Source organism: Lipophrys pholis (assembly GCF_963383615.2).
Source record: "Lipophrys pholis genome assembly, chromosome: 14".
Taxonomy (NCBI): domain Eukaryota; kingdom Metazoa; phylum Chordata; class Actinopteri; order Blenniiformes; family Blenniidae; genus Lipophrys; species Lipophrys pholis.
Genome location: NC_137633.1, coordinates 10279180 through 10291252, shown reverse-complemented (window position 1 = coordinate 10291252; position 12073 = coordinate 10279180). Strand labels below are relative to the sequence as shown.

Here is a 12073-nt window from a genome sequence, read left to right as displayed (position 1 = left end):
TGTCCAGAACAACAGCTTTTGGATTTTTGTGGAAAACAATGTCCCATGAGTGAAACTGAAAGGTAAAATGTGAAACTGTTGATTGAATGTTGGATATAATTTAAATTCAGTCAATAAGTCTAATCTGTGAAACAGATAGTCTTGAAGCAAGTGGCAACAACCTTTATTTCCATGAAACTAAATTCAGCTTGATTAGGAGTTTCCAAAAAACCACAACATAATTACAGTGGGCTGGTGTATTGTCGATCAGTCTGCCCTAACTTTATGCAAATGATACTTCAAGAGCAATAAAAGAGCAAGTCCTTTAGGACTGCTACTGCAACAGAGGCGTCACCTGTAAGTACTCCAGTAACTGAAGTTACTTCTAGAAATTTGAAGTCAAGTCTTCTTTGTTATCTAAACACTTTGAAAAGTCATCCAGCCGGTTTTGGCCTGCTGGTGATGTGTTTGATGACTCTGATTTAATGCAAGATCAAAAATGTTACAGCAGCTGCAGAGAATTTATGAGACTGCTGGTCAACTGCTTCCCTTAGAGTCACTTGCCCCCCCCCCCCCCCCCCCCCCCACCCCCACCCCCCCCCCCCCCCACACACACACACACACACTCCCAATTTAGTATGGCCCAAAAGCAAATTTGGAAAATCTGTAACATATTTGTTTCTGGGATGAAAGGAGGGAAAATGACAATTTAATCACATTCAAACCAGAAATCATCTTTAATTATACTACAAGTCCTGAAAAATGATCAATCTCATTTATTTTGGAAAACATCAAATGTATGCATTTGGTTTCAACTCTTCATCGGACAATAAATATATTTGATAGAATTTGTTCTTTCTTCCAAATGAATTGAAGTAAATACATGACAATGATTGAAAACATCATTAAATGGTTTTGCTACACATTGAAATAAGAATTGCTGTTGTGTTTTCCCTTTTTCTTTGGGAAAACATGTCTTCCTACAAGTCTGTGCACTTGTGCGCGATCACATAAAAGAAATTAATGTTTTTTTTTCCTGGAAACATGCTCCTAATGCTTTTCATATTCAGGATTCGTTTGTTTTGCCCCCCCCCCCCCCTTTTTTTTTTTTTTTGCAACAAATACATTCTATGGTAAGATGCTCATGCTTAGATAGAACAAAGATAGATAATAGTAAATATAGTACATAAATAATAGTTTAGTAAATAAAGAATTTCTTCAATTTAGGGAAATATATTGTCGTACTCGAGATGAATATTTGGCTTGAGATTGGTCTAAAGGCCACATTTTCAAGATCTTGGTCTTGACTTGGTCTCAGGTTCAGTGGTCTTGACTACAGCACTAAAGATTTATGGTAGCGATGGTGAATTGTATGGATATCGGTCAGTTTGATGTTATTCAACAACATTTAATAGGATAGAAATGCTACACAGGAGTGAGTTGTTTAGATTATTGGTATTTCAAATGTTATTAAATTGAATTTGCAGACATACAATTTGATTGTTTTCATGGAATTATTTGCCACAATGCTCGAGGGCCGATATCATATAGTGGTTATCAAAGTTGCGTATCCCTGTTGAATAGAATAGAATATAAATACTGTAATAATCTGAGAGGAAAATTCTTTACAACATTGCTTCACCCAGAAAATAACGTAATAAGTAGAATAGAATGGTATAATATCAAATATGTCGGAATAAAAATTTAATTACTAAAATATTGATACATACAAGGCTTAGTGGTGACTAATATAAGCATGGGAAGAAAGTGGAATTGACAGAAAAACTCAACACCTTTTACAAAGACGATCTTTGGAGTCTGATTGCTACAGGAAGAAAGAATCCCCTGTGGCGCATTATCAGTTGTCACCAACGATTAAAATCCTAATTGCCATTAAAGAAGAGAAAAAGTATTAAGATGTCTGAAATGAAAGGAAAATTGGCCACTTGAGGAGAGTAATCAAGTTAAACCAATGGACTCCTTGCAACGGCCACTTATTCCGTGGTCCTCCTCGCCGCCAGGGGGCGCACAGTGGTGGTAAATAAGTGCCATCGTGGGGTTGACGAGGCCGCCCAGCCATGTTGAGGAGTCTGACAGGGAAACTGCAGCCCGCCATTGTGTAGAAAGCAGGCTGTGTAGAGAGGCTCAAACTCTGCCGTAGCTAGACCAATTCTACACCCTGCCGCGCTTACTTAGGAGTAAATATAGTTACACAGGCTCCGGGGGGGAAAGACATGTCAGCCAGCAGCCTTCTTGAACAGGTAAAGAGAGGTATTTTCTGAACATTTACGTGGGCCAAATTTGTCAGCATCGCGACGGCTAGCGAGGATAGCTTAGCTCCGAGGCAGCGGCCGAGGCCTGACCACCTGCTAAAGGAACTGACTGCTCAAAATATATCTCTTCATCTATTTTTCCCCTTCCTCTCTTCTCATAAATCAAACCTTCATGAATCACCTGGACCCAATCCAGAGACCGAAAGGCCAAGCTAATAAAGGTAAGCTGCACATATTGTGTGAATATCCTCCGGTCTGGCTGTAGTGAATGCGGATCTTTTTACGTGCCGTGCGCCTCGAAAATCTTGCGTGCGCGTCTGCAATAGCAGGTCCCTGGCTTCTGGTGATGAAGGCCTGCCTATCATGTAATCCAGACTTTACACGAATCACCAAGGAACTATTAAGTTTCGCGCGGATCCACGCAGCTCTTCAAACCAAATTTTCATGGTGTCATTTCCATCCCTGATATGATCCAGAGACACTTCCTACAGGTAGCATCGAGCTAACGTTAAATGGCAACATGACACACAGCTGCATCCTTTCCTGGTTTAGCGCGAGGCGCTTTTTTAATTCGTCCAACAGGTGTGAAAGTGCGTTTGCATAACTCGGTCTCGCTCACGGGGAGACGTTTAACTAATGTTGGAGCGCAGGTGCGTCTTAGCAGGCGGCTAATGTTAGCCCAGCCCGTCAGGTTGAAAGGACTCTTGGCGCTCGTTAACATGGAGACGCTGCTAGCCGCTAGCTGATGGCTAAGTTAACCCGAAATGACACGTCTTCCGACATGCTTTTCCTGTATCCAAGCGGGCCTCGCTTTTTCCCGTCAGCACGTCGTCCCAGATGTCTGTAATCAAGCTGATGATCCTAGCTCTTTTTTTTTTTTTTACTACTTTTTTTTTTTCTGTCTCCCGTGTTGCGACCATCACACGCTAGCAGACACTGAGACGTTTCTTAAGCAGACGAAGTCTTGAACTAGTGTAAACAAACCACCGGTGTCCTGCTTCCCTGCGTTAAACATGCAGACATCTTGTTGTTTTGATATGATAACTCGTCGATTTAGTGTGATGACAGACCACTGCACCTTTTGTTTAATGATTGACTTCACACGGTGGTGTAACTTGGCCCATCAGTCTGTCATAATAATGTCAAGTCACAATAAAGTAGTTCTACACTCGGTATTATTAAGTACTACGTTTTCTGTTGCTTGTCAGCGGACTAGTTGGAGTAATCAAATGACAACATTAAAAGTTTTCCTTTAAGGAGTCTTGCTTAGACTCCCTGGGGGTTTTCACTTAGGCACACCTGTTAGTCTTAACCTGTGGGAGTGATAATTGTACCAGAGTTGACCCACAACCTAGTTTGTTCATTATTTTTCATTGCACATTGTCTGATTTATTCAGCGTATCAAAATAGTGTCTCACCACCACAGTACATGTCTGTGTAAGAAAGAATGTTTTCTGCAAGTTAGATATTATCTAACTTAATCAGAGCTCTCATCAGGAGGAAAAAACATTGATAAGACGGATAACATCACGCATCAAAACCAGCAGTGTGTCTGCCCACATATTGGCCTGTTTTGCTCTGCGAGCAGCCAGAATCTTGAGGGAACCAAATAGTCTTGATGGCCTGGGAGACACTGTTACATTGCACCTGCATCCCACGAAGTGGGATGATGTCTGTTAAAATCCTCTTTATCAAGCATATGCAAATCTGTCAAAGTAGATGACACTGGCCATCAATGAGGCACAGTATTACACTTGTTGGTGCATCATGGGTGTCACTCACTTGTGCACTTCTGCTGCCCCTTCTAATGTCTGCATTGAAAACAAGCAAAGGCAGTGAGGCTGTATCTGATCGTAGCGTTAGCCAGAGTTGTCCTGACAACACCGGGAACAGTCATGTTAAGCGAGCTCTTCGTGTACACGGAAACTATCTACCGCATAATAGACATGTTCAGGCCCTGACTAACTGCAGATTGAATATATACAGACTGGGAATTACTGCATTTCGGTGTTTGACTATGAATTACATAAATGCATATTATGCTGTGAAAGGGGAAGCTGCTTATGTTAACAGAATACACTGATGTACATCAGTTCAGGGCTGATGTTTGGATTTGCACAAACGGAACACTATGTTTACATCAATGTTTGTTTTTTTTTCCCCAGTGCAAAACGGAGCTGTGACCCAAAAGGATACTTTGAATGACGATGAGTTTGAGCCTTACCTGAATACTCAGGCCAGACAGGTAAGATTTTCAGTGTTCGCCCACACAGTCAAATCACTTTTGTCATCAGTAACTTAGGTAGTTGTTTTGTTTTTGTTTTTTTAATTGCACATCTTTTGATGTCATTTTTATAGTGAAAACTAGCAAATAGTTTTTAAAGTAAACATTTCCAATCACATTTCAGTTGTTACCAATTAGGAGTGATAATTATCTAAGTGCAAAAGTCAATTCATATATGCCGGATTGATCCAGGTCTTTTAGAAATTAGCTCTGAGCTAAATCTGGCATATTTACAGCACTGGGTGTCTGTTCATCAATATGCACTGTCCCATTCAAATAAATTAATGAATGAAAAAAAACCAAATTTGACCATAAATGTCCATTTTTTTGTGGATTTTCAGAAGCTAAATCATAATTTGATGCATTGCCCTGTGTTTAGGAAGTGAGACTGTCCAAGTTTTATGTAACCTCAATACATTATGCATATGATAAATGAATGTCTGTATGGAAAATCTTAAGACTGTATGTGCATGAAGCTGCAAGGCTGCGGTTTGTTTGTTTTTTACAAGATTTGCATCTCAAACATACACTTTTGCAGTTGATTTAAGTATTTTCCAAGAGTGTTTGAAGGTGTTTTTATGAAAAAATGAAGAATGATTGTCTTCCAAGAGCTGAATAAGCAGTTCATGCAGATTTAATTTGCTTCACTGGCCAAGATTCCTTTTTGTACGTGTGTACTGTGCACGTCCTTGGTTTTTACATAACTAGAAATAATGGGAAGATGTAAAAGATGTGCAGCCGGGATACGCTATTGAATTTGCCACCTTGTTTTCCTTGATGGTGAATGTTATCTCTTGTACTGCCGTAGTAGATGGAGTTCGCCTTGTTTGTTAATAGACACGCTGGGAGCTGAACTGTAGATTATAATGGAGCCAGTGTTTCCCAGCATTCAAACGGATGTAGAATCCTTTTGTTTAAGAGACTTCAAAACAAGTAACTTGGTTCATTGCTTAGTGCTGTGTATTTACTGAAGAAAAAAGATCTAATAAGAGGACATGGCTTTTAGAAATGTGTATTCACTGTGTGATGAATCTCTGGTGTATAATGACAATAATGCCATAACTTTGCTCATCTTTTATCTTGGTCTGACTATTTGGATCTACAAGAACAAGGTATATACCTAAATAAGCTAAGCTTATCTTGAATGTACATGTTTATTTAAATATTTTGATTGAACAATGTGCACTATACTGTAGTTACAGAGAAATGATGTAAACTTTTGGTCACTAAATCCAAGTTTCTTTCTGTTTAGAGCAATGCCTATACGGCCATGTCGGACTCGTACATGCCCAGCTACTACAGCCCCTCCATAGGATTTTCCTACTCCCTCAATGAGGCAGCATGGTCCACAGGTGGGGACCCTCCGATGCCTTACCTGGCCTCCTATGGACAGCTAAGCAATGGGGAACCCCACTACCTCCCGGACGCTATGTTTGGCCAGCCAGGCCCCCTGGGGAGCAACCCATTCCTGGGCCAGCCCGGCTTCAACTTTTTCCCCAGCGGCATCGACTTCTCGGCGTGGGGCAACAGCAGTTCTCAGGGACAGTCGGGGACACCACAGAGCTCGGGCTACAGCAGCAGCTACGCCTATGCTCCCAGTTCACTTGGGGGTGCCATGATTGACGGACAGTCCCCATTTGCACCTGCTGCCAATGAGCCTCTAAACAAGGCACCTGGTATGAACAGCCTCGACCAGGGCATGGCCGGGCTTAAGATCAGTGGTGCTGCCCCCGGTGGGAGTGGGGACATGGCTCCTAAGGTGGTTGGCTCTGGCTTACCTGGTGGGGGTCCCCTTGGCCCCGTATCATCTGTAGGACCTCCGAGCATGCCGCCTGTCTCAATTGCCCCAACCAAGCCCGCGTCCTGGGCAGATATTGCCAGCAAGCCAGCCAAGCCTCAGCCCAAGCTTAAAACCAAGGGTGGCATGGCTGGTGCCAATTTGCCTCCTCCACCCATTAAACACAACATGGACATTGGCACCTGGGACAACAAGGGCACAATGCCTAAAGCTGCCACTCCTCAGCAGGTGCCCCCTATTCCCAGCAACGGGCAGCCGCCCAACCAGGCTTCCCCACAACCCGGATCTACTACTGCTGGGAACCCACAAATACCCCTGAGCAATGGACAGCTGGTTCCTCCCGTTTCCCAGATGGGGCAGCATCAGCTTCCACCAAGTGGGCAGCCAGGTATCGCTCAGATGTCCCAACCTCCTCTCTCCCAGGGTCCTCCTCCACCAAGCCAACAGCAGCAAACTTCTCAACCGACTCGCTGGGTTCCTCCGCGGAACCGGGCCAATGGATTCGGGGACGCTAGCGGGGGCGGTGCAGGCCAGTCACCTCCCTCCTCCTCTGGTGTGGGTGTGGTTCCGGGGGTCCCGTCTGAGCCTCACCCGGTTTTAGAGAAGTTGCGCATGGTCAACAATTACAACCCCAAGGACTTTGACTGGAACCCCAAGCAGGGCCGGGTGTTTATCATCAAGAGCTACTCTGAGGATGACATCCACCGCTCCATCAAGTACAACATCTGGTGCAGCACGGAGCACGGCAACAAGAGGCTGGACGCGGCCTACCGTTCGCTGGCCGGCAAAGGGCCGCTGTTTCTCCTGTTCAGCGTCAACGGGAGCGGTCACTTCTGTGGTGTGGCAGAGATGCGTTCACCCGTGGACTACAACACGTCTGCTGGCGTGTGGTCACAGGACAAGTGGAAGGGCCGTTTCGATGTGCGCTGGATCTTTGTTAAGGACGTTCCCAACAGTCAGCTGAGGCACATCCGGCTGGAGAACAACGAAAATAAGCCAGTGACCAACTCTCGGGACACACAGGAGGTGCCGCTGGACAAAGCCAGGCAGGTGCTAAAGATCATCGCGGGATATAAACACACCACTTCCATCTTCGATGACTTTTCTCACTACGAGAAGCGTCAGGAGGAAGAGGAGTGTGTGAAAAAGGTAATCCGCTTACTGTTGAATAAAGTGATTAAATGGATGATTTTTGGAGGGGGAGGGGAGGGGTGCTTTTAATTGACATTGAAAAGGTGCTGTATGTAAATGTTTGAATGTGTGTGTGTGCGTACGTTGCTTTTTGCATAATAGATGGTGGTAAAGCTCAAAGGATTTTAAAGCTGGGTTGAGATGCTTCACAGAATTAAATGTGACTGTGCGGTTTTTAGGCATTTTCTACTCATCACACATGTAATACCCTGCTTTTAGATTGACATGGAGGATGAACACCAGCAGCGATTACATCCTGTTGCTAAAAGAAATGAAAACTTAACGGTATGGATTACAAGAGGCCATGTCTGGAAGCCAAATTGGTTGATTCCAGTGATATTTGTTATGAAGCCTCTCAACGAGAATGTTTCCCTTCATCCCATATGTCTTGACACTTGGGTTTTTAATAGAATTTGTTCAGTTTGTATTGTGTTGAGCTGTCAGCAACAACTTATAAAGCTTAAAAAAAAAAATAAAAAAAAAAAAAAGCAAATGTATTTTGCATTTAAAGAGACCAAGAAGTGTTTTTATACATTTTGTATCAAAGAAATGTGCTGTTGAATACAGGTGCGTTTTTTTAATTTTTTTTTAAAGAGGACAAACTGGAACTTTATTGCACGATATTACCACTTCCAGTACACGTCATTTGCATATATCTGTGTTGTTTTTGTTGATTCCAGTTATTTCAAGTGTAGGAAAACCAGCAAACATGGGCTGTAAAAGATTAATTTGGTCACCACTCCCGCTAATTTGTTTGTCTGTGGATGTTTAGGCTTGTGCTGGTTTTATCTTCCAACACTTTCTCACCCTTGATTGCTCGCGGAACATTTTACAAAAGCAAATTTAGCTGTAATTGCGACCGTGATTACACAGCCATTAGCTTTTATTTGTTTCAATTTGAATTATTCACTTTGCGGCTGCTTAATTTATTTTTTTTTCCTGGAAATTCATTTAAGATGCTAATTAGTTTTCGTCACATGTTGTGACTATTTTTGGACGAATTCTTCCCCGTGTCAAACCACTGGTGTTTTTTTATTTTTTTTTTTGTGGATTGTCTGAGGAGTTTTTCATTTTAATTATTTGACCCAAAATGATGCTGGTGTGGGAACAGTTTTGTTTTTTCGTCCCACCCAATGTATTCAGTGCCTCTTCTTTACATTTTCTTCATCGGTGGTTTGCTTCACCAGACGGTGACGCTTTTTAAAATCCAGTCTGGCATTTTTGGTCGTGTTTTGGTGCGAGTCTGATCCGGGTGTCTGTTTTGAAACCTGAAATCTTTCGAGTTATGCTCAGTTTTCCCTCCTGTGTGTGGCAGGTGGAGGTCCAAGGCAGTGAGCCATATCCCAGCAACCCAAGCAACAGGAGTCATTACAGGCTTCAGGTAACTTCCGTCACCTCTGCTCACGCTGCGCAGCGGCTCCCGCGTTATCGCCGACGCAGTTAAGCCACCTGACCTCTTCCACCTGCGCCATGTAGATAATACTTGATCAAATCTCAGGAACGCTGTCGAGGTGTCGCGCTTTTCCACGTGAAACCCGCAGCAGCGCTCGCTGACATGCCGGTAGACGGCTGAAAGCCCGTTTGAACAAACCGACCAGGAAGCGTATTCGCATTTCTCGTCTGCCATCAATGTGCCTGATGTGATTTTGTGTGACGTGTAACTCGCTGTCCTTTTGCTTGTGTTCCAGGAGCGCCAAGGACGAGTCAAGTAACAGTTGGTGCTCTGGTCAAAAGACTGCAAAAGGCCCCACCTTCCCCTAAAGCCCTGACCGCCCCGTTACATCATCACATCCAGATCTCTAAGAAATTCTAATAGGGGTGAAGAATTAACAAAGGACAAAAAAACTAAATGAAGACTTTGATTTCTTTTGACTTTAAAGACTTACTTCGAACTTGTAGTGAAAAGAAAAAGGAAACAATTATTCATAGGACTACAACTAAATGCATAGCATCCTTAGATGAAATCTTTTTTTTTTTTTTTTTGCCCCACCCCATTCCACTACATATGCTTTCTCCCTTGTATGCTGCTTCCTTCCTTTTTGTTTTTTGTTTGTTTTTTTCTAATGAAAGGATCATCATCTGTTTTCTATGGTCCAAAAGCAAGTCTGTAATTCTCTCACAAACACACAAATCCAATAGAAATTTGTAGTGTTGGCTCATAGTAGTGTCCCAAAGTGAAGAATGGGAAGTTTGTCTCATTTTCTTTGTTACCCACCCCCCACCCCCCCACCTCACTCAACCCCACCGGTCTTCTGAGGAGGCTCAAACTTTCGACCAAAAAAAAACCCAGTGGAGTTTTTTAATTTTATTTTATTTTTTGGTTCCTTGGTGGATTCTCATCATCAGCGGGTGCCAACGACGCTCACTCCAGATTCTCGTATACACACTGGCCATGTTTTCTGCTGGGGGAGGGACTGCAGGTGTTTAGAAAGACCCTCTTGTGTTCGTTTTCTCACTTGTTTGGATGGAGTGTGTCGGAGAGGGAAGGTCAGGGGGATCTCGAGGAGAGGCCGGGAGACGGGCTGTTTGGAAGCAGAAGAAAAGTTAAGTTGATGAGCTCCGCTCGCTGTATAATTTCATGACCATGGGGGGGGGGGGGGGCGGGGGGAAGAGAAAGTCTTTATTGGTCTTAATTTACCCTCTTTCTTTTGTCTTTGACAAGTGAATTGTTGCTACGGGCTGCTTTTTTTTTGTTTTGTTTTTTTGTTTCTTCCTCCGTTTTCTAAAGACATCGATGCGAGTGGCTTTGCCCCCACTCTTTCTATTAATCAGTTCAAAAGTAATAAATGTGGTATATTCAGCAGAACTGTGTGCATTCCCCTTGTTTGTCTGTGGAAAGCGGATTTGTTCTGACACATGGTTTTCATGAATGTGTTGGGGTTTGTTTGTTTTTTTGTTTTTTTTATTCCCTAAACAACCCGTCTACCTTCACCCTCCTTCAGTTAACACTGCAGCGTCCTGCGTCAATTACCTCTCGACTTTCCAAGCCCCGCTCTGTCCTCCACACTCCCCAGGTTTTCTGTTCAGCCAACCATTCATATGATAATATCACAACCGAGCTTCAGCCATTTTGAGAATGTCTTTGTTGGCGAGTTTAAAAGGAAAAGAAAAAATAAATAAATGCAAGGTCCTCTTTCAGAACTACTGGCTTTCATTTGTGGCATAATAAAGATGCTCCACAAAGTCACATGTGGGTTCCTCTCCTCATTGGACAATTCTTCCGGGCGGGCGGGTGGCCTGTAGTCCACGTCAGGTGTGGTATAATCACTGTTGTGATGTACTTGGATGCAGTAATTTTTTTATTTTTTTTTTATTTTCCATTTTTAAACCATGTTGCACTTCATTTCCTGTGGGGGTCGATAGTGTACTCACCCTTTTACCTGCAGTTTTTGTGCATTGAAAAGCTATAAAGTACTAAATTGCAATGTGGATCAGCAGGAGGAATGAGCTTGAGCACGGCTGCATGCACTTTTGGGATTGTTGTCCAACATTGTGGGACCTGCTCAGATCCTTCGGTCTCTCCCATGTTTAGATCAGACCTCTGGGGGCACAACCAGCACTCCCAGAACCCCCTGTTCCTCTGAAGGTAGTTTATAAATGCTGGCTGTATGAGTTTGTTTTCCTTGTTTGCTGATTAAACCTGGAGCAGATCTCTACTGGTATCACACAGTAACATTATATTACCCCAATTTTAAAACCTTTGCTTGCCACTGTACACATAAGAGAATTGATTCTGGATCAGTCCTGTGCTTTATAGCTGTTTTTTATTATCCAGAACTTCAATATTTAAAATGGTGAGAGGTTTTAAAAGTATGTCCACTCAAATTGAATTTGTCATTTCCTGCCTGTACAAATAATTTAGAGTCCGCCATTTTCTATCATCAGTGAGGCTGCAGTCCCTACGGTGACCACAAGAGGGCGACACAGGCCCGTCCACTGCAGCTCATTTCTCCTCCCAGTGTGCAGGTCATCAAGGCCTTCACTTTACTTCACTGTTTTTTGTTTTTTTTTGTTCAACAGCATACTTGATGCATGCCACTGAATTCCAGAGAATTAGTCCAAAAAGCTGGATTTTAATTGCTGTATACCCGAGTTGCTCATTTGTTTTATAGGTATATGGGGATTTAAACGCCACTAGCTATAAGATGTGCACAAATAAAGGGTAAAAAAAGAAAAACTTAAAAAAAAATTGTTTTTATTTTGAAAAAAAAGTGGAGCACTGCCACTATTTCCTGTTTCCTTCGCAGATCGCAGCTGCAGGCCCGACACAAAATGTATACTCCCAGCTGATCGTCTCAGGTCGGTTTGCGTTATTATAAGGGCTGTAATAATTCCAGATTCTGTCTTAACGTGCATTGTGTGAATGTGTGCGGGGTTTGTATTCTGTCTTTACGTGGATTGATTTGTAGAAAATTGAAGAAACTCAAATGACTTAATTAAGTGTGTTATTTAAACATATTTCTATCGACATCATAAACCAGATTTAACACACAACGACCAGAAATGTATATTTGTTGAACTTGTCGCTAGTTTATTTAAGATTCAATA

General features: G+C 42.7%; 1 protein-coding gene across 1 annotated transcript; it reads left to right on the top strand.

Moving 5' to 3' along the window:
- The first annotated feature begins 2064 nt into the window (after positions 1-2064).
- On the top strand, positions 2065-11689 carry ythdf2 (YTH N6-methyladenosine RNA binding protein F2). Its single transcript, XM_080479913.1, has 6 exons — positions 2065-2240; positions 2449-2473; positions 4418-4497; positions 5789-7483; positions 8841-8906; positions 9214-11689. The coding sequence occupies exons 1-6, from the start codon at positions 2214-2216 to the stop codon at positions 9235-9237; spliced, it is 1917 nt and encodes a 638-aa protein (XP_080336039.1). The 5' UTR covers positions 2065-2213; the 3' UTR covers positions 9238-11689.
- The last annotated feature ends 384 nt before the right edge of the window (positions 11690-12073 follow it).